Here is a 23,786-nt window from a genome sequence, read left to right as displayed (position 1 = left end):
CACATCTATGAGAGGAGAGATTGCATCCACATACCCTTATAGATTGCTAAGGGGAAGCGTTAAAGAATGTGGTTGATGTAGTGGAACGTCTTCGTGATCCAATCACGATCCGTCCCGCGAATTCCCGATCAAGAGCCGAACGGATGGAACCTCCGCATTCAGCACACGTACAACTCGATGACGCCATCACCTCCTCGATCCGGCGAGCGATGGTGAAGTAGAGGTTGAGTACTCTGGTAGCACGACGTCGTGGTGGCGGCGGCGGTGGTGCAATTTCAGCACGGCTTCGCCAAGCACTGTCGTGGTCGCTATGGTGGAGAATTACTACGAGAGAGAGGTAGGGCAATGCCAAGCAATTATGTGTTGGTTGCCTCACTCCCCGTCTTTATTTATAGGAGGAAGGGGTAGGTAGGGCTCAGTCTTGGCACCTCCTCCAACGAGGGTGGCTCTGCCAAAGTGGGGAGGAGTCCACCTCCCACACGGGAGGTGGACAACCTAGGGAGGAATCATGCTCCACCAAGGCACTTCCTCCCACCTACCTTGGGCGCATGGGACTTCTTGGGGGTTGGCTCCCCAACCCACCAGGGGCGGGTGCGCCACCTCTTAGGCCCATGTGGCCCCCTCGGGTGGGTGGGACCCTATGTGTGGATCCCCGGAACCCTTTCGGCACTCCCGGTACAATACCGGAAAACCCCGAAACTATTTCGGAACCTGAATACACTTTCCTATATATAAATAATTACCTCCAGACCATTCTCGAGATCCTCGTGACGTCCGAGATCTCATCCGGGACTTCATACAACCTTCGGTCACCAACCCAATAAACTCAACTATATCTATATCGTCACCAAACGTTAAGTGTGCAGACCTTGCGGCTTCGAGAACTATGCACATGACCGAGACACCTTTACAGTCAATAACCAATAGCGGGACCTGGATGCCCATATTGATTCTCACATATTCAACGAAGATCTTTAACAGCCGAACCTCGATGTAAATGATTTAGTTAATCTCGTACGTAGTTCCATTTATTCATCGGTATGTTACTTGCATGAGATTCGATCGTCGGTATCTCCATACCTAGTTCAATCTTGTTACCAGCAAGTCTCTTTACTCGTTATGTAATACAAGATCCTGTGGCTAACTCTTTATTCACATTTCTTGCAAGCTCATTGTAATGTTGTATTACCGAATGGGCCCTGAGATACCTCTCCGTCACACGAAATAACAAATCCCAGTCTTGATCCACGCCAACTCAATAGACACCCTCGGAGATACCTATAGAGCATCTTTATAGTCACCCAATTACATTGCAATCTTTGGTACATAAAAGGTACTCCTCCGGTGTTAGTGAGTTGCATGATCTCATGGCCATAGGAACAGATACTTGACATGCAAAAAACAATAGCAATGAACTTACATGATCATATTCTAAGTTCATAGTTTGGGTCTTGTATCACATCATTCTCCTAATGATGTGATCTCTTTATCAAATGACAACTCATGTCTATGCCCAGGAAACCTTGACCATCTTTGAGAAACGAGCTAGTCCATTAGAGGCTCACTAGGGACACGGTGTTGTCTATGTTCCCACACATGTATTTGAGTTTCCAATCAATACAATTCTACCATGGATAATAAAAGATTATCATGAACAAGGAAATATAATAATAACCACTTTATTATTGCATGTACGGCATATTTCGAGCACCTTTTACCATGAAGCAACAAGCGAGAACAAACTCGTCGTCGCTGACATCAATGTTGTTGGCGTTACCATTTTCCTCGATGTCGAAGATGGACTTGGTGACAAAAGCAGTAGCGAGATCTAGGCTCGCTACACGAGAATCAAAATCCTCAGATTCATCCTCTTCTTCATATTCTCATATTCTTCTTCAGAATCCATTGCCCTGTCAATAAGTGCCCGAGCCTTTTAGGAAATGCTCTTCTTGTGGGATGAGGACTTTGGAGACTTCTTCTTCTTCTTGTCGTCCGAACTGTCATCATTGTATTTCTTCTTCTTTGATTCCTTTTCTTAGAGAGGGCAATCAACAATGTAATGGCGAGATGTCTTGCATTTGTGGCAAAATCTTTTCTTGTAGTCACGTGATGAAGATTCGGATTTCTTCACATCACCTCTTGTGGAGAACTTCTGGAATGTCCTCACGAGCATTGCTAGCTCCTAACTTTGTTATTCACAATCGCCAAGGCTGTTGTGAGAGTCTTCTCCTTCATATGAGAAAATTGCCTTTTCCTTCAATGCACGAGATCTTCCATAGCTTGGCCCATAGAGATCTATCTTCTCAGCTTGTTGGAATTCATGAGTATTGAGCCTCTCAAGAATATTAGCAGGATCTAGTAACTTGTAGTCTCCACACTCCTAAATCATCAAAGCCAGTGTGTCAAATGAGGAATCAAGAGATCTTAGTAGTTTCTTCACCATCTCATGGTTGGTGATGTGAGTGGCACAAAGAGCTTGGAGCTCATTGGAGATATCAAGGAGGCGATCAAAGAGTTGCTGAACATTTTCGTTGTCGAGTCTTTTGAAGCGGTTGAAGAGATTGTGAAGAACATCAACTCAGGAGTCACGTTGAGTTGAAACTCCTTCATTGACTTTGGACAGCATGTTCGAGATGAGCTTCACAGTTTCCAAAGCACTCACTCTGCCGAATTATCCTTTGCTCAGATGGCCACATATGATATACTTCGCTAGAGAATCGAGTAGTTTGAATCTCTTCATATCAACAACATTAATAGTGGGGGTAACTCAAGGAAGACAATTTTCCACAACGTATCAAATATCATTGTCAATTGCCTCAAGATGCATACAAATCTTGTTCTTCTAGTAGGGGTAGTCCATCCCATCGAAGATAGGACACCCGGTAGATACCTTGATCATACCTATAGTCGGCATAACTAAAACTTTAGGTGGTTAAACCAAAATCACACAGAACAAGGAAGTACTTTGCTCTGATACCAATTTAAAGTGCGTTATATCAACCAGAGGGGGATGATTGGGTGATTTTTACAAATTTGTCACTAAGGAATTACTAGTTGAGGATTTATTAGAGTGACGAAGTATAAGCAACGGATAAAGTACTCAAGTGCATGCATAACATGGTAATAGCAAAGTCGTCATGATGAAATGAGCATACACATAGCACAAGTAGCTAGTAATCAGGATATGCCGATGAAAGACAAGGTGACTGAAGAATATGGATTGAGGAAATTGACGAAGTCTTCAATCAAAGTCTTCAAACAATTGATCAATTTCATCAACAAGCAAATGAGGAAATGAAAGGGTTGAGGAAATAGAACCAGTTGCTTGGTGAAGACAATGATTTGGTCTACCAGTTTTACCTGTTGTGACAGTCGTACGTCTGGTTTGGAGCAACTTGGTATTTAAACCAAAGGACACACAATCCCATGACACAGAGTCCTTACTGTATTCTCCTTGAGCTAGAGTCACACAGAGTTCACACAATCACTCGTGGTAAGTCTTCAAGGTAGATTTTCAAACCTTCACAAACTCGGTCACCCTACGATCCACAATTTCCTCTTAGATGATATAGACCATTACGCCTAATTGTCTGGAAGATACACAATTTTCAAAGGTAAAAACTGTCAGTTCCACACAGGACAATCTCTTCAGTGATGCTCGGTCACTTTTGGCTTTAGGTATTTGGGTTTGGGGGTTTTCCTCACTTATGATTCTCTCAAAGTTGTCGAAGGAAGGGTTGCTCTAAATGACACTTGTCAATCTCTCTCGAAGCAGCCAACCAGCAAGTGGTTGTGGAGGCGTCTATTTATAGCCAAGCTGCAACCCAACATGAGAAGACATGAATGCCCCTAATGATATGACCGTTGTAAGGACAAGATCATTTGGACAGCTGACGCTAAGCATAGTAAGGGTCGGCAATTTGAACTCTCGAATTCCTCAAGGCTATCAATTTCCTCACGATAGGTAATTCGCACTGGTGAAATCCTAACTCCTCAGTCGGACCAATTTCCTGAGAGACCAGAAGAACTTCGTCTATGTCACTAAAGAATTTGACTGGACTGTAAGAGATTTCCAAAGGCTTCACTCAAAGAATTGGATATGTGTATGTTTTGAGATGAGAATCACTTGAAATTTTTTCTTAGTATTACATCAACCCATTTAACAGTAAGGTGTTTCCTATAAATCAAAAGGAGGAAAAGAAACTACGAAACAAAGTCTTTAAGCTTCATAGTCCTCATATTAATATTTTCAAGGTCACGCCAATTTCCTTATTTTCAAAGTCTTCAAGAAGAGCGCCAAAGTCTTCAGATGAAGACATACAATTTTTAAGGCTCAACTTCCATAGGTTAAACCAAACCCCTCATAAATTTATAGGACCTATGTATGCTCACAAACATATTAGTCCCTTAACCTATAAGTCTTCGATATACCAAAATCACTAAATGACACTAGATGCACTTACAACACCAACGTTCAAAATCCATCACTATACAACAACACCAAAGTTCAAAATCCATCACTATACAACAACACCATGTAAAGAAAGTGCTTTTTTTATGGTAGGGAACTGCTTACTACACAATTCAAACCACAAATTTCTGGTTAACCCTAAAAAACCACAATTTTCCAGACATCTAAGAGTTTGCTTACTTAAAGCTCTTGAATGTAGAGCAAATACATGATTATATTATTTTTTTTCTTAACAAACCAACCGTACTACTTTTACTACCATTGGAGAGCTAAGATGTTAGCAAATTAGAACATCCGCAACATGATTTAAAAGGAAACATGGGAATGCACATAACACAGGCACCTTCACGAAGGAGCTTTGTAACATTTTCCCAGCATCCTTTTTCATTAAGTATCTCAACTTTTTCCTTCAAGATCAAAAACACCGCCAAACACCAGTATCACCAACACAGATGATGCCAACACGATTATTTACCATGATGGACCAGCATACATACATGGGAAACATTACATGGAACTATGGAAGTGAAAGGTGACAAACACAATTTTGGAAGCTTGTGAGGTACTCCGTAGTTAGCATCATAAGTTCATAACTATGTTTGAAGATCGCATCTCCATAAAGAAGCAGCATAAAGAAGCAGCGCTACTATTCTTTAACCAATATGAGATTATGGTCCATCCCCGTGGTGACTTGTAAGACCTCTACTCCTTCCAGGGTATCGATGAGACAAGGCTCCGGCTCATCCATTGAACTGCCCAAACCTAGCCTGCCATTTCGTCCAGATCCCCAAGCCCAAACTTCTCCATTAGAGGTGAGAACAACGGAATGAACTCGGCCAGCTGCGATTGTTATTGGGTTCTCATCAACCAGATAGTTGACTAGTGCTGGGGCATCCTCTTGGACAGGTCGTCCAAGCTGGGAGCTGCAGTTCCATCCCCATGATAGGACACCAGTTTTAACATTTTCAGCACCTTTGCTTGATATATGACACAGAGCAAGAGAGTGGCCAGCACTCGCTGACACAGAGAATGGGATGTAGCTTATGTCGACGGGAAGCAGTTTGGCCCAGCATGACTTCCTACCAAGTTGTCCATAAGTGTTGTCTCCACCACTCAGTACAGTGCCATTAGCTGGGTAATATGTAAACCACATGAGAGGAATAAATATAACGGAACTGAAGACTCTAACACCCCCAAAAGGTACAGTTTTAGATGATTGTTGTTCATTTGTCCAAAGCTGTGCACCCCTGATACCTGTTTTGGTGCTCATGCATAAAAAAAATCTCCATCATACTACATGCAAAAGACTTCATGCTTTCACAGCAGCCCAGCTCCTAGTTATCTATGCTAATACAATGAACGAATCAAATAAGAATAGTCAGAAATGCTGGTGCCTGAAAAACCAATGATGCAAACTGGCAATATATATTTACTATTCATTTCTGAAAAATATAAAGATGCTATTTCCTAATTTGAACTCATTATGAATACTCAAACAACAAATATTATAGATGCAACAATGCCTACGTCTTATTAAATACTACTACTTTGAGAGAGAGAAATAAGTGGTTAAGTACAACAGAAACATTATGCATACCAAGTGTGCATAAGAGCTTCAATTTTGTAGGTGAAAAAAAAAATACTCACAACAGAGAATCAGGGAATGATCAAGCCCACAGGAAACATCAGACACCTCAAGATGAGTCGTTTCATGAACAAGAGAAGGTTCCCAGATGATGGGCATATTGTCTTCGCTCCGAATTTTGTCTGCAACCATCTTTTCAACAGCTTCCAGCATTGAACTAGAATACTTATCCCTTGTTTTCCCAACGTATTCTTGTGGAGAAGGTGCTTCGATACTTTGACCCATATCTCCTAGCCTTCCCTTTTCCGAAAACCCCCAACCGAATAGATCTCCATCCTTTGTCAGTGCCATGGCATGCCCCCATCCAAATGATACCTAGCATTTTCGCTTCATTAAATCATTGCTTCACTAGTGTGCAGCATCCAATTAGTTCATTTCAGGGCAAAAGTTATCACCTTAACAACATCGTAACCAGCAAGGGCCTCCACTCTAGAAGGCATTGTGGACTCCACAATGTCCTTGCCAAGCCCAAGTTGGCCGCGCTTCGATCTCCCCCATACCCATAAAGAGCCATCACGCCCAATTGCTGCAGAAACTACACCTGAAGCGGATACAGCTCTGACTTGAACATTCTCCAATCCTCTCACCTGTTCTGGATTGCTCCAAGTATTCCTGCCATTTACCAGAATGGTAAAGCATTGCACTTATATCCTTGAGTAAGTGTTAACGCCTATGAATAACAAAAATAATCGGTTGGGGTTTTGTGCCTTTATTTTGTTTTAGGCTAGCATCGGCAAGAAAAATATGGTTGCAACATACCAGTTTGGTCGATGTATGCTTTCCGTGTTAAGGTTTGAATGCTCTGATTAGAATATACTCAATATGAAAAGTGAAAGCAGTGCAAGGGGTGCGCGTGCGGCATACATCAGAATCAGGAAGTGGCCACGACGTTATATTTCAATAATGAAGTGATCACGCTATACTTATATGAACCATTCTTCAGCATCTTTGTTATGCTGGTAGTACCGAACAAGCACATCACTGTTGCTCATTTATCTGGGCCAGAGAGAAATGGTGCTGCATACTGGAATAGATAATCCATCGCTCTAGCACTCATACTGTCTTACATAACCCCTATCATGATACTCTGCAGACTTCAGTAAATGTGCAATGGGTTATGGGTACAATTGATTTAGATAAGCGCCAGCAATTAATTTACTTCAATTCATGCACAATGATTCGCCTCGAAGGGCAGGGGAAACGGGGAGGAGGGTTAGATCACCTCGGGGCCTGGAGCCCGCGGCCGAGCTGGCCCTCTTCGTTGCGCCCCCACGCCCAGACCTCCCCGGCAGAGGATACGGCGAGGGAGTGGTAGTGCCCGGCTGCTACCGCATCGACGGACGGCGGGAGGGAGGGCACGGGCGTGGGGACGTAGACATCCGCGGCCGGAGCAGGCTGGCCCACGGCCCCGTGGCTATTGTCACCGAACCCGTACACTATACCGGAGCGCAGCGGCGGAGGCGTCCCGCCCGCTGCAAGCGCGGAGAGGAAGCGGCGGCGAAGATGGGAAACGGAGGGGCGCGCGCGGAGCAGGGGAAGCATCTGGGCAGGACAGCCGTCGCGAAGGGAGACGAAAGAAGGAAGACGGCGACGGCCTCGCGGATGATCTAACCGTGGACTGGTGAAAGGCTGGCCCAATTCCAACGCGTATTTTGGCCCTGGCCGATTTAAGAGCATAGAGGAATGCCAGAATTCCCTCAAAAAAAAAAAAAAAAAAGAGAGGAATGCCAGAACCGCGACTAATGGGGAAAGTTCTATGGGAAAAGATTACGTTCCACCGGCTGATCCGGTTGATCCATCCGCCGCCTGCTCGTCCGTTAGATCTCGCCTCGATCACGAATCATTTTCCAAAACTGGCTCGTTGTTTCAGAAACTAAAGCGTTGTTTCAGGACGGGGGCTGAAGCTGGAGCACTCCAGGTTCCTCGTCGTGGCTCCTCTGCTATCAGGGACGAGCCTGCCGGAGTCCGGCGAACCGTCACCGCCGTCAGTCCTCACCCGCTCGCCGGATCCCCACCTCGCCGACGAGATCCAGCCCCTCGCCGGATCCCCACCTCACCGGATCGCCGGATCCCCACCTCGCCGACGAGATCCAGCCCCTCGCCGGATCCCCACCTCACCGGATCGCCGGATCCCCACCTCGCGCGGCGAACGAGGAGGTGTGCGGCGCGGACGCCGGCAATCTCCCGCCGCCGGGAGCTTCTCTGCCTCGCTAGAGATGTGTCCCTGCTCGCGCGCTCGACTCTCTGTTGAGCATGGATCCCGGTTGCAACATGACTTTCGTTGCAAAAATTCCTGAAACTCGACCGTTGTTGCAAAAAGTTCTTCCGTAAAAATACTTATGTTACAGAAAGACGAAGAAAAAATAATTCTGCAACAAGCCAATTGTTTCTGAAACTCGACCGTTGTTTCACGAATTAACGGATCCAAAGTTTATTTCTTGCAACAAAGCGTAAGTTTCCGCAACTCGAGCATCGTTTCACGAAATAACTACTGGCCATGCGGCGGGAATGTGGGGCGTTAGATCGGCATCCGACGGCTAGCTAGGTGACGGATAATTTTTAAAAATCATCCGACGGACGCGTAGCGTTCCCCAAATTCTATTCGGTTTTTCCGATTTTGGGAACTTCTAGAAGATTTCCTAAACCGGTTTTACTTTTCTTTTCGTTTTCTTTATTCTGTTTTCTTTTTTGTTTCTTTTTTCTATTTCTGTTTCAAAAATGTTCTGGGTTTTCAAAAAAAATCAGGATTTGAAAAAAATTCAGGAATTTAAAAAATTGTTCTGGAATTTGCAAATTTTTTACTGAATTTGTAAAAATGTTTCAGAATTTGAAAACAAATTCTGGATTTTGAAAAAATGTTTCAACATTTGAAAAAATGTTCCGAAATTTTTGAAAAGATGTTCTGGAATATGAAAAAATGTTCTGGAATTTGAATAAATGTTCTGAAATTTTTATCAAAATGTTTCATCTTTTTCATAAAAATGTCCTGAAATTTGAAAATAATGTTCTGGAATTTGAAAACTATTTTGGAATTTGGAAATTTGTTACAGAATTTGGAAAGAATAGAAAAACAGTTATTAGATTTCTTTAAAACAAAAAAATAAGCTGAACCGGCCCAGTTGCGGGTGAGCCGAAGATGGGCTGGCCCAGTCGGGGGCACCACCCCTGTGGGGTGCGCGACTCCTTGCCGCAACGTGCGGCGAATAGAAGGTCTCGGCTAATGGAGGAAAACTCATACCTACCGCTCGCTGCGGCACGGAGTCGCTCCCACGCACAGGAGGCGCCTGACTAGGCCGGGCCAACATTTTTTTGTCTAAAAAATCAAATAACTTCCTTTTTATTATTATTTTTCCTTTTCTGGTTATTTATTTTTTCCTTTTTTGGTTCGTTACTCTTCCCGCTTTCCTTTTTTATCTTTTTATCAAAACGAATAAACATCGAATTTCTCAATCTTTTTTTGAAATCATGAATGTTTTTTAAATCATAGAACAAATTTGAAAGCGCGGAGAAAATTAAAGCATGAACATTTTTTTAATCATGAGAAGAAGTTTTAAAACAAAGATTTTTTTGAAAAATCCTGCAATTTTTTGGAAGCGTGAACAATTTTTAAAAAGCACGAACATTTTTTGAATCTTGAGAATAAATTTTGGAAAATACTGAACAAATTCATAAACGTGAACAATTTTTTAAAGCACGAACATTTTTTGAATCTTGAAAACAAATTTTAAAACCAAGAACCATTTTGAAAAATCCTGACAAATCTGGGACCGTGGACTATTTTTTAAAGCATATTTTTTATTTTGAATCTTGAGATTGCTTTTTGAAGCAGAGAACAATTTCGGAAACCCCCAAAAAAATTGGAAACATGGATAATTTTTTTAAAGCATGAATAGTTTTTTTAATCTTGAGAACCATTTTTGAAAATGAGAACAATTTTGAAAAATAGTGAACAAATTCATAAACGTGAATAATTTTTTAAAGGGGACTGCTAGGCATCCGCCGGTGGATTTGTAGTAACCATCCACCGCCCTTTTAGCCGTCCGATGCATACGCGTGCACCGTCCGATCACCAGCTCGGTCGCCTCCCGTCCACCACACAAAATTCCGAAATAACGCTCCAGTTGCGGAAACAAGCACGCTGCTACGCATAATTCCTGAAACGACGGTTGAGTTGCACAAACTTTCGCTTTGTTGCAAGAACTAAACTTTGGACCCGTTAATTCCTGAAACAACGGTCAAGTTTCAGAAAAAATTTGCTTGTTGCAGATTTTTTTTTTCGTCTTTCTACAACATAGGTACTTTTGCGGGAGATTTTTTTACAATAAAGGTCATGTTTCAGGAATTTTTGCAACAAAGGTCAAGTTGCGGAATTTTTTTGCAACGTTCATGGGCGGCATGGGTGGCTGGCGGCTGCCGGATGGCCGGCCGGCGTCGTGGCCGAGCGGCCACGCTCCCTCTCCACCTCCTTCCCTCCAGAACCCCACTCATGCACGCCGCCGCCTTCCTCCCTGCGAGCACCTCCCTCTCCTTCACCGCGCCCGCGCCCCGCAAATGGCGCATCTTCGCCACCGCCGAGGAGGCGCCTGCTCCGTGGAAGCCGAGGTGGAGGAGGTGGTAGAGGATGTCGCGGTTCCGGAGCTGCGAGGAACGCGTGACACATGCCCACGTGTCGATCGAAGGAGATGACGGATGTCCTCTGCTCGATCTGCCGGTTGGGGGATATACTTTTCCTTTTTAAAGCATGAGAATTTTTTGAATATTGAGAACAAATTTTAAACCAAGAACATTTTTGAAAAATCCTGAACAAATTTGGTACCGCAAACAATTTTTTAAAGCATAACCATTTTTTGAATCTTGAGAACAAAATTTTGAACCGGAAAACAATTTTGGAAACCCCGAAAAAATTTGGATGCGTGAACAATTTTTTAAAAGCATGAACATTAGTTGAATCTTGAGAACAAATTTTGAAAATGTGAACCATTTTTAAAAATATTGGAAAAATTCATAAACGTGAACAAATTTTTTAAACACGAACATTTTTTGAATCTTGAGAACAAATTTTAAAACCAAGAACAATTTTGAAAAATAAGGGAGAAGAGCTCAATCGTTGAGTATGTGCTCATATTGTATGGGTGCTACAATCACTTGAATCGAGTGGGAGCTGATCTTGCACATAAGATAGTGATTGACATAGTTCTTCGAAGTCACTGCTACCAAACTACAGAGCTTCGTGATGAACTATAACATGCCAAGGATAGAATTGGTGATCCTTGAACTATTTGCCATGTTTGACATCGCGAAGGTAAAAATCAAGTAGGAGCATCAAGTGTTGATGGTTAGTAGAACCACTAGTTTCGAGAAGGGTAAGGGTTAAAAGGGATGCTTTATGAAATGGCAAACCAGTTGCCACTCTAGTAAAGAAACCCAAGGTTGAACCCAAACCCGAGACTAAGTACTTCTATTATGAGGGGAACAGTCACTGAGCCTCTTTATTCTTGTACTCGTAAGTTAGCCACCTCATATAATGCTTAGTCGCTTGCTGCAGCCTCACCACTTAACCATACCTCACCCAGTAAACTTTGCTAGTCTTGATACCTTTGGAAATGAGATTGCTGAGTCCCCTGTGACTCACAGATTACTACAACACCAGTTGCAGGTACAGGTAAAGGTTACTTGACGTGAGCGCGTTGATTGTTCATTTGGAGTTGCTTCTTCTTCTTCTTCATCGATCTAGGATGGGTTCCAGGCCGGCAGCCTGGGATAGTAAGGATGGATGTCGTTTTCTTTTCTCGTTTGTTTTTGTCCGTAGTCATACCCTGCTCTTCTTCATGATGTTTATGTATTGTACTGATGTGACTCTGATGTAGCTTGTGGCGAGTGTAAGCCAATACCATATATCTCATCTTTTCAGTACATGTACTTGTAACGATATCCATTCTTGCGAAACGACGAGATGCACTTCTATCCCTGATGAGGCCCTCGCGCAAAATTAAGGATAGGATCGCATCTTGGGCGTGACAAGTTGGTATCAGAGCAGTACCAACCTAGGAGCCCTCTTGATTGATCGAACTTGGCCGAGTCGAGTCTAGTAAAAATACATCGAGTCTAGTTATATATCAGAGAGTAGGATTCTTTTTTCTCATCTTCTATGCTCTGGTGAGGTTTCTTGACGTAATAATTTTAATTCTACTCCTCTTCTCACTCAAATTATTTTAGGATCACGTGGATATTTTTGGAATCTATATGATGTCGATGTGATGGAGTTCTGTCTTGGTGCCTCCTGTCTGTCTTGATTTCTTCCGGGGAGTTGAGATCCAGGGGATTCTTGAGAACATCGCTATCATTCAGATTTCTTAGTATCTCAGAACGAAGGATGTTCGAAATTGCTTCAATACTAGTAGTGGTGAGAGGAGTCCGGCTTCCCCGGTACTAGTGCAGAGAGTTCCGGATGTATTGTCATACTTTTGTATCATTGTGATTACGAGTGTTTGTGTTAGATGAAGTTCTGAGACTCTGGTTATGTGTTGACGGATGTGATACACTAGACGGGTTAGTATAGGAGTTGAGTGATATATTACTCCTTGTATCCGTGGACCAGATTGCATGCCAGAAATTTTGGGAGTTCTTAGGTGGGAATTCAAGTAGTTGCTTATAGGACAATCTTCCAACAAATGCATGATGTTAGGTTGGGGTTTGACATCTAGTGGATTTGTTTGTTCACGGTCGACTTACAACGGTTCTCGTTGTGTCTTAAAGAGTCCTTGTAGCTTGCTACGACTCGGGGACGCTTCGTATGTCGTGTGCACTGCCTTGTACACGATGGCTACTGTAAGGATGGAGCCCGTGCGATCCTGTCCACAAAAATATCGAACGAAATCTCTCTCATGAATTTGTTCTGGCTTGTCTCATAAGCCTCATCCTTGTTTTTTGTTGGAGTAAGGTAATTCGAGTTACTTTGATGTCAAGTGGTGAATTCGTATCCTTTCAAGAGGCGTTCTCATATTTTTATGAGAGTGCTAATTCTTTTGCTTAATCAATTGTCATATCAATTCCTTTTCAACCATAGTCATCTTGTCAATTCTTTTCCAACCGGTGTGCTTCTCTTCAAGTCAATTCTATCCTTTCCAATTTTGCAGATCAGTCTCTCTTTTCTTTCCGAAGTTCAGCTCATCTGTCCCAAGTTGTCTTTGTTTTCCCCGCCCTCCCGCCCTTTTTCTTCAGTGATTGTATTTCATCCAAGTGCACTTCATTTCATTGTTGCTTCCGCTATCTTTTCTTCTGTGTCTATCCGGTGATTCATCGTGAAGATTCTCAGGAGTTCGAGTTCATCATTTCTTCATTTTGGGTTCTCTTTTCCGGTGAATTCAGTTCAAGCTATCCATTTTCATCATATCCTTTCCATCCTTGTAATTCTTTCCCATGTTGGAGATTCTTATCAGCCTATCTTGTTTATTCATTCCACTCTTTTCTATCGGAGTGTTGAAGATTTTCCAGAAGTTCTGGTTTTCAATCCTCAGTTATTTCGAGGGCGTCGCCTCATCTAGTTTTCATTTGTACCGGTGCAATTTCTCTCTTTCTGAGCAATCTTTTCAACGCTGGTTTCTTTGAGTGGGCCCATAACCCACATGTTCTTTCCCAGGATCTTTCCTAGCTTTTAATCTTTTCCGGAGATCTCTTAATCTTTTCAGGTGTGACATAAGTATGAATTCCATCAGTCATATCCCTTCTCCAAGATCAGTTTGAATTGTTTCTCGTATTTGGCTCAACCTTGCATTCTTCTTTATTTCGGAGTGTCTCAGTTATTCTTGGTGGTGTTCTCCTCCTCATTTTCAGCTTGGAAGACCGAAGGAGTGTTTCTCTCAAATCTTGGTTCATTCTCTTGGAGAGTCATCATTTCAGCTTTGTGGCATCATCTTGGATTGTTCCCAATCATGAGTATCCCTTTCTTGCTATTCGATGAATTTCAATGTTGTGTTCACTTTTTGATCCTCCGAAGGCCATCATTTCAGAAGATTCTTCATTCTCAGCTTTCAGCTTTCATCCTCAATTCTTCTCCATTGTTGTCTCTTCTTTCGTCTCTCAATTATTCCGGTGCCTCATTCTAGTTTTCTGTTAGGTGGCTCATGATCTTTTCGTTCTCGTGTATCTCCATTCATTCTTGTTATATCCCCATTCAATCCAATTCTTACCGGTGTCTCCTTCAAGACTCTTCAAGTTTGTGCTCATATATCTCCGCAATCATTTTCAAGAAGAATAAGTGGTATGCTAAATCTGTTGCTTGTCATCAATTAAACTCGATGAAGGATAAGCATAACATAATTCTTATTCTTGTTCATAGTGAATTGAATTCTTCTTCCGGAGTGGCTCATGATATCAATTCTTTGTCTCAAGATGTTCTTCAAGATTCTTGTGGTCCTAGTTCTCAATTTCTTCTTCGTTCTTTTCTTGTCAAGAGCTAATTTCTATTCTTTCTAACGGAGGCTTTGTGATGTTGCTCTCTTCAATCTATCGTCTTGTTATGACAAGATCATGTTGGTCCCTTGTTCAATTTAGTTGTTGGTTGTGAATTTTGTCTAGTTCTTTCATCTTATCGAATCTTTGTCCCCTTATCCTACCGAAGTGCTGCCGAATTTTTCTGTGAATTCTTGCTTGTTTCTCATATCATTCTTCACCTCTTTGCAACCTTCAAGGATTGTTGGTTTCACTCGTTCGTCAAAGAAGCAACTAAGTTGTACCTCCTGCTTTCTCATCCTCTCCCCCCTTTCATTCTTGGATCTCAGGTCGAGATCCTCTTGTAGTGTAGGAGAGTTGTGACAGCCCGAGACCGATGTTCCAGAAGATTCCCCTTCTATTCCGTTTTCGTCATGTGGTTTATTTCATTTGTCGCATCATGCGCATCATCCGCATTGCATCGGCATTCCGTTGCCGCCAGCTTTCAAAACTTGCATCCGTTATTAGTTGCCGGTTCTCTCCGTTCTCATCGTTGTCCGTTCTGAGCCCGACCACACACGCACGCGCCCGCGGCATCATTTAAATCTAGTTTTTAAAAGCGTGTGTAAAACTTTCTATGATGGGGTTGAAACTTGGCGTGCGGTCTTATTTAGATACAGGTAGGCCGCCTGCCAAATTTCGTCGCAATCGGAGTCCGTCTGGTACCCGAACGGTCGACCGTAGCGGCACCATCTCCGGTCTATCGTCGGACGTTTTTCGGTGTTTTAAAATCGCGTAGCCGCGCCGCACCGTTTCCCTCTCTTCCCCGTCTAGCCTACTCTACACGGCCACTTAGCCCGTCCCGCGTGCGAGACCGTTCGATTCCGATCGCGCGCTTGAAACCGGGGCGAAATTCTGCTAAACCTAGCCCCCCATTGTTATAAATAGACCCCCAAATCAATTTAGACAGCCACCCTCTCTCTCCCTCGAAACCCGCGCCCACCTAACCCTAGCCGCCACCCCCCAGCTCCCCTCTCTCTCCTCCCAGCGCCGCCGGCCCGCCAGGCCCGTAGCAGGCCCGCCCCGGTCCCGGATCGAGCCAGCCCCGCCCGCCCTGAGCTCTAGATCGGGCGCTCTTCCCAATCCAGGAGCTCGCCTGAGCCGTCGTTCACCGCAGTGCCTCGCCTCCCGAGCAGCCGGTGCCCAAACGTCGTAGCGCCGCCCTTGCTCCGACGCCGCCCCCTCGGTTCCTGCCGCCATTGGCCTGCCTCGCCGTGGTCAGTAGCCGCAGCAGCAGCCGCCGCCACCACGCACCTTCCCCTTCGTCGTCGGGCTCGCCGCCGGCCCTTCCGCCGCCGGGAACGAGTCCCCGAGGCTCGATCCGCCCCGGAGTACCGGATCCTCCTCCCCGCCGGTGCCTCGCCCCCGCCTCGCCTGCTGCCCGCCGTCGCCGTCGGTTGCCGTCGCCACCATGGCCTCGCTCGCTCGGGACGAGGATGACCGAGCGCTCGCTCTCCCGTGGGCCTACCCCACCGCCAGCACCGCGGCCCATCAACCCCCATTGACCCGAGCCGACCCAGTTAGCGCGTCGGGCTACCTCCTCTTCTCCTGGGCCAGGCCCGCGAGGTGAGCACCCCCATGCTGCCTCTATCCCCCGCCCTAGGGACCGTTTTAGTATCCTGCGCCCACAGTTTGGCCCGTTTAGTATTTTAGGAATTTTCTGTGAATTATTATTCCAAGAAATATATAGATATTTCAAGCGCCCGTAGTTTATTAACCGCAAGTCGGATTGCGGCAAGTAATATATGGATCTTGTGTAGTTTTTCGCGTAGATTCATAATTTGCAACTTGCATGCATGTTTGAAATAGTTTGACCCGCCGAATGCCTAGTTTTGCGTGCTATCCTAATAGGTTAATTGCCCCGTATTTATTTTCGCGTGTGTCCGGATTGCTCAAACTCCGTAGATAAAATGCTCATGTTTTTAGGAACCTTTTTTCATGTATTTTAGTGTAGTTTTTTGTATTTTTGCATGTAGGATTCTGTTGCTAGTTTGTTATATTGTGTTTAGGACATCTTCTCGCATATTCATGTGGCATTATTTTTATTTTGCAACCCCTCATGTTATATATGTTTTCTGGGTAGAAAAATCCATAGAATTTAACTGTGCGTTTAGTTTTAGCTTTTGAGCAAGTTAGTGCACGTGATATTTTGACATGTTGCCCTTCTGTTTATTTTGTGGGATTTAATCCGTGCATGATATGAAGGAGTTGTCAACTAGAGATATGCCCTTGGATGTGTAGGCTAGCCCCTGGTAATTTTGGTTGCAATAGAAATCCATGTTTAGGTGTAGTTTGCTTGTTCTCAACTTGCTAGAAAATAATGCTGATTTGGAGGTGCTGAAATATTTCTAAGTCTGAAATCTGTTATATTTTGTTTCTGTCTTGTCATGATTTTATCTAGTGATATGTAGCTCTTTTGAGGTTGGTGCAATGGAGTTAGTGGTAGACTTTAAGATTCTCTAGCATGCTGTCAATTTTCATGCCATTTGGAGTCCTGTAGCTTATGGTTTTGCTGCTGTCAATATGCCTTCAGATCGAAAATTGCACTGTCATAAACTGATATTTTCACTAAGTCTGAAACTGTGTGTGAGAAGCCATTTTGTGAGTACTTTTCCTAGTGACTGATGCTTCCATGCTAGATGTTGTTAGTAGTGTGTTGTAGTGCATCTTGCCCTCTCCTGCCTCATGCCTTGGTTGAGCATATTGGATTTGTGTAGCTAGTTGTTCGAGGGTGTAGAAAATGTTATGTGGCTGATTTTGGCAGATTGTAGTGATTTCTTGTCTAGCTCGTAGTTGTTGAACCGTTGCTCCGTTTTGATCGTGTCCTACATGAAACTTGCTTAGAATCTTGTATAGTTTCATATTATCTTGCTGGTTGTATGTTTTGAAATGTTGTGACTGCCATTTGCATACATATTGCATTCATGCCACCATATCTTGCGGTGCTCGTGTCTTTTGAACCGTAGCTCCGTTGGAGATGTTCTCTATGTGTAAATTGATTGTAACGACGCATAGAATCACGTGAACCTATTTATTTTTCTGTTTAACAAATATTTAAATGTGTCAGTTCAGATCTGGACAGATTATAAATTAACGCATGAGGTCGTCTCGGAGATGCTATATGTCGTTTCCGGCCTCATTTAAAATGCCTAAGATAGATAGCTTAATTACGTTTTACCTCTTGCCATGTTTAACAACATTTAATATTGCCGTGTACCTAACCGGGATAGAACTAAATAACTCGTATGTGGAGTTTCGTCAATATGCAACTCGTTGCATATTGAACTTCACTTAATGTGTAGTGTTTGATTGTTGTGAATTGCCATGCCATGTCTTGCATATATTCAACCTCTCATGCATCATTTGTGTTGTCAATCGTGTGGTGTATATCGTGTGTTGATGCTTGTTTCCGATTTGCTTTGTCTCGATAGAGTTCCGCAAGCGTGTCAGAATGTGAGGACCCGTTCGACTACATCGGTTCGTCTGCTTCACGGAGTCATTCTTCTTCCAAGCGGGATCTTGCTACCTCTTGAGCTTGCATTGGTTTTTCCCTTGAAGAGGAAAGGGTGATGCAGCACAGTAGCAGTAAGTATTTCCCTCAGTTTTGAGAACCAAGGTATCAATCCAGTAGGAGAATCAAGCCAAGTGTCCAGAGTACCTCCGCAAACACAAACAAGCTTGTACCCAACGCTATAAAGGGGTTGTCAATCCCTTCAAGATTGATTGCAAAGTGAGATTTGAAGGCGGAAAGTGCAACGAAGTAAAAGTGTAAGGCTGAAAATATGGTGTGAAGTAGACCCGGGGGCCATAGTGTTCACTAGAGGCTTCTCTCAAAATAGCAAATATTACAGTGGGTGAACAAATTACTGTCGAGCAATTGATAGAACCGCGCAAAGTCATGATGATATCTAAGGCAATGATCATACATATAGGCATCACGTCCTAGACAAGTAGACCGATATTGTCTGCATCTACTACTATTACTCCACACATCTACCACTATCCAGCATGCATCTAGTGTATTGAGTTCATGACAAAAAGAGTAATGCCTTAAGTAAGATGACATGATGTAGAGGGATAAACTCAAACCAATGATGTAAACCCCATCTTTTACCCTTGATGGCAACAACACGATGCGTGCCTCGCTACCACTTCTGTCACTAGGTGAGGTCACCGCACGGTATGAACCCAAAATCAAGCACTTCTCCCATTGCAAGAATCATAGATCATGTTGGCCAAACAAAACCAACAACTCGAAGAGAATTACAAGAATATGAAATCATGCATATAAGAGATCAGAAGAAACTCAAATAAGATTCATAGATAATCTGATCATAAATCCACAATTCATCGGATCTCGACAAAAACACCGCAAAAGAAGATTATATCGGATAGATCTCCATGAAGATCATGGAGAACTTTGTATTGAAGATCCAAGAGAGAGAAGAAGCCATCTAGCTACTAGCTATGGACCCGAAGGTCTATCGTGAACTACTCACGCATCATCGGAGTGGCCATGGTGTTGATGAAGAAGCCCTCCGTATCTGAATCCCCCTCCGGCAGGGCACCAGAACGTACCCCAGACGGGATCTTGCGGAGACAGAAGCTTGCGGCGGCGGAAAAGTATTTTCGTGGATCTCTCGCGCAGTTTTGGATTTTTCGGGAATTTATAGGCGGAAGAGGTAGGGCAGACGAGCCACAGGGGGCCCACAAGCCTGTTAGGCGCGCCCCTGGCTGCGCCTAGGGGGTTTGTGGCCTCCCCTTGTGGCCTCTGTCTTGGTTCTCACGTCCCCTGCGTATCTTCTATTCCGGAAAAAATCTTTTCGGAAGTTTTATTCCGTTTGGACACCGTTTAAAATTCTCCTCTAAAAAGGGTCAAAAACACGGAAAAAACAGGAACTGGCACTTGGCACTGAGTTAATAAGTTAGTCCCAAAAAACATATAAAAGGCATACAAAAAATCTAAAGTTTGATAAGATAATAGCATGGAACCATAAAGAATTATAGATACGTTGGAGATGTATCAAGCATCCCCAAGCTTAACTCCTGCTCGTCCTCGAGTAAGGAAGTGATAAAAACTGAATTTTTGATGTGGAATGCTACCTAGCATAGTTGTCCTTTGTAACTTCTTTCATGTGACATGAATGTTCAGATCCGTAAGATTTAAAACAATAGTTTGCTATTGACATGAAAACAATAATACTTCAAGCAAACTAGCAAGGTAATCATGAACTTTCGAAATAACAAGGCCAAAGAGAGTTATCCCTACAAAATCATATAGTCTGGCTATGCTCCATCATCCCCACACAACTAATTTAAATCATGCACAACCCCGGTATTGGCCAAGTAATTATTTTTGCACTCTTACTTTCTCAAACCTTTTTCAACTCTCACGCAATACATGAGCGTGAGCCATGGATATAACACTATAGGTGGAATAGAGTGTGGTGGAGGTTGTGAGACCAAAAGGAGGAGATGGTCACATCGACTCGGCGTATCAAAGGGCTATGGAGATGCCCATTAATAGATATGAACGTGAATGAGTAGGGATTGCCATACAACGGATGCACTAGAGCTATAATTATGTGAAAGCTCAAAAGGAGAACTAGTGGGTGTGCATCCAACTTGCTTGCTCACGAAGACCTAGGGCAATTTTGAGGAAGCCCATCATTGGAATATACAAGCTAAGTTATATAATGAAGATTCCCACTAGCATATGGTGGTGACAAAACGAGAGGCTCTCAATCATGAAGAACATGGTGCTATTATGAAGCACAAGTGTGGAAAGAGATAGTAGCATTGTCCCTTCTATCCTTTTCTCTCTTTTTTTATTTGGGCTCTTTGGCCTCTTTCCATATCTCCTTTTTTGTGGGCAACTTTGGCCTCTTTTATTTATTTATTTCCTCACATGGGACAATGCTCTAATAATGATGATCGTCACACTTTTATTTACTCACAGCTCAAAGCTTAGAACGATGATGACTCTATAGGAAATGGCTCCGGCAGTGTACCGGGATGTGCAACGATCTAGCTTGGCGTATGACGTTGAAACATCTCGCTAGCTATCTTACGATCATGCAATGGCAATATCAGAGTGACGTCACAAGTCATGAGATGGAACGGTGGGAGTTGCATGGCAATATATCTCGGAATGGCTATGAAAATGCCATAGTAGGTAGGTATGGTGGCTGTTTTGAGGAAGGCATATGGTGGGTTTGTGCACCGACGAAAATTGCGCGGTACTAGAGAGGCTAGCAATGGTGGAAGGTTAAAGTTCATCTATACCATGGACTCACATTAGTCATGAAGAACTCACCTACTTATTCCGAAAATTTTATTAGTAATCGAAACAAAGTGCTAAACGCATACTCCTAGGGGAAGGGTTGGTAGGTGTTAACCATCGCACGATCCCGACCACAACACAAGGGATGACAATCAATAGATCAATTATGCTCCGACTTCCTAACATAGCGGTTCACCATACGTGCATGTTACGGGGATCACTAACCTCAACACAAGTATTTCTAGATTCACTACACCCTACTAACATAACTCTTAATATTACCAAATCCACGTCTCAAAACTAATTGAGAGGAATCAAACTTCTCTTTCTACTCAATGCACATGAAGATGGAAGTTTTATTGTATCATCTTTGGGTACCTATCACCTTTGGGACTACTTTCATAGCACAAGCCAACTACCAAGTTATGCACCATCGTGCTCTAAAAGATCTAAGTGACGCACACAGAGCAAAATTGTCTAGCTCAAAAGATATAAGTGAAGCACAATGAGTATTCTAGCAAATTTAGGATGAGTGCATGTCTCTCTCAAAAGGTGTGCAACAAGGATGATTGTGACACAACAAAAATAAAAGACTCCTACGATACAAGATGCTCCAAGCAAGACACATATCATCTGGTGAATAAAAATATAGCTCCAAGTAATGTTACCGATGGATTGAAGTCGAAAGAGGGGATGCCTTCCCGGGGCATCCCCAAGCTTAGGCTTTTTGGTGTCCTTGAATTTTTCTTGGGATGCCTTGGCCATCCCCAAGCTTAAGCTCTTTCCACTCTTTATCCCTTTGTCAATGACAACATCACCCAAAACTTGAAAACTTCACAACACAAAACTTAAACAGAAACTCATGATATCATTAGCACAAGAAAACAAACTACCACCTCTTGAGGTACTGTAGCAATCTTGATTTCTATTTATATTGGTGTTAGATTACTGTATTCTCACTTTTCCATGGCTAGTACCCCCCGATACTATCCATAGTTTCAGCAAAACAAGCAACCAACACAACAAAAACAGAATCTCTCAAAAACAGACCAGTCAGTAGCAATCTTTATACTTCGTATACTTCTAGTACCTCACAAATTCTGAAAAATTATGACATCCTGGGAAAAAGGCATATCAACCAGTAGCAAAAATAATCAACTCAAAATCTCTTTCTGGATAAAAATGAAAAATAATTTCGTGAGCAAAAAGTTTCTGTCTTTTTCCAGCAGGATCAAACAACCAACACCAAACTAGTCATAAAGGTTTTGCTTGGCTCAAACACAAAAAGAAACACAAAAGGCAGAATCATAACAGAATTATGATGGTGTGGACGCAACAAAACAGAAAGAAAAAGATAAATTCATTGGGTTGCCTCCCAACAAGCGCTATTGTTTAACGCCCTTAGCTAGGCATAAGGTGATGGAATCACGTATCGTCGTCTTTGGTACTCAAACCATAAGTAGCCCTCATCATGGAATCATAAGGCAATCTTATTTTCTTTCTAGGAAAATGCTCCATGCCCTTCTTTAAAGGAAATTTAAACCTAATATTCCCTTCCTTCATATCGATGATAGCACCAATAGTCCTTAGGAAAGGTCTACCAAGAATGATAGGGCATGTAGGATTGCAATCAATATCAAGCACAATGAAATCCATGGGTACATAGTTCCTATTTAAAATAATAAGAACATCATTGATCCTTCCCATGGGTTTCTTGAAAGTAGAGTCCGCAATATGCAAATTAAGAGAGCACTCCTCAACCTCATTAAAGCCTAGAACATCACATAAAGACTTTGGAATCGAGGAAACACTAGCACCCAAATCACACAAAGCATTGCATTCATAGTTTTTGATTTTTATTTTGATAGTAGGTTCCCACTCACATGAAGTTTTCTAGGAATAGAAACTTTCAACTCAAGTTTCTCTTCAAGATATTTTATCATAGCATCGACGATATGATCGATAAAGGCCTTATTTTGGCTATAAGCGTGTGGAGAGTTTAGCATGGATTGCATCAAGGAAATGCATTCAATCAAAGAGCAACTATCATAATTGAATTCCTTGAAATCCAAAGTAGTAGTTTCATTACTACTCAAAGTTTTGATATCTTCTACTCCAATTTCAATGCTTTTAGCATCAAGATAGATGGACTCCGAATCATTGGGCCGTTTTTCAACCAAAGTGGATTCATACCCATCCCCATCATCATTAGGTTTGACACTAGAAAAGAAGGATTCAATGGGAGTCACACCAAGCACTTTAAGATCTACGTGATTCTCATCACAAATTTCAGGTTTAGCAGCCATTTTATTGACTAAGGTAGCCTCTTTATCAGAAATCTGGCCTACCAATTTTTCAAGACGAGCAAAGTGAGAATTTAGCACAAGGAATTCTTTGGCCATATCATGAACTTCTTTATTCATAAAAGCCAAAAAATAATTTTGCTCCTTTAGTTCTCTACGGAAGTAACTGTTATAATCAAACTGTGTAGACAAGAAGCCTTTAACACTAGTTTCAATCTCTTTCAACCTCACATAGTAAGCATCAAAATCCTTTGGTTGGGCCATACAGGCCTTAGCAGGCAGATAAGCGAACAGAAAGCAAGCGAGGAAAAAGGGCGAACGAAAGAGGAAAATATTTTTGTAAATTTTTTTTTTCCAGAAGTGGGGGAGAGGAAAACGAGAGGCAAAAAAGTAAATGCAAGAGATGAGTTTGCGACACTTACTTGGATGAGCTTCACCTAGAATAATCCCCGGTGCCAGAAATTGACACGTTGACGGGAGACTATTCTTGACTTGATCCTCCCCGGCAACGGCACCAGAAATCCTTCTTGCTACCTCTTGAGCTTGCGTTGGTTTTTCCCTTGAAGAGGAAAGGGTGATGCAGCACAGTAGCAG

General features: G+C 42.9%; 1 protein-coding gene across 1 annotated transcript; it reads right to left on the bottom strand.

Moving 5' to 3' along the window:
- Positions 1–4,815: 4,815 nt before the first annotated feature.
- On the bottom strand, positions 4,816–7,726 carry LOC123402548 (probable E3 ubiquitin-protein ligase HERC6). The gene is made up of 4 exons (XM_045096470.1): positions 7,339–7,726; positions 6,512–6,728; positions 6,119–6,431; positions 4,816–5,602 (listed from the first exon to the last, which is right to left on the bottom strand). The coding sequence occupies exons 1-4, from the start codon at positions 7,656–7,658 to the stop codon at positions 5,118–5,120; spliced, it is 1,335 nt and encodes a 444-aa protein (XP_044952405.1). The 5' UTR covers positions 7,659–7,726; the 3' UTR covers positions 4,816–5,117.
- Positions 7,727–23,786: the final 16,060 nt, after the last annotated feature.

Source organism: Hordeum vulgare, chromosome 6H (genome assembly GCF_904849725.1).
Source record: "Hordeum vulgare subsp. vulgare chromosome 6H, MorexV3_pseudomolecules_assembly, whole genome shotgun sequence".
Classification (NCBI taxonomy): Eukaryota; Viridiplantae; Streptophyta; class Magnoliopsida; order Poales; family Poaceae; genus Hordeum; species Hordeum vulgare.
The sequence above is the reverse complement of the archived record's forward strand: the minus strand, read 5'-3'. Positions and strand labels throughout refer to the sequence as shown.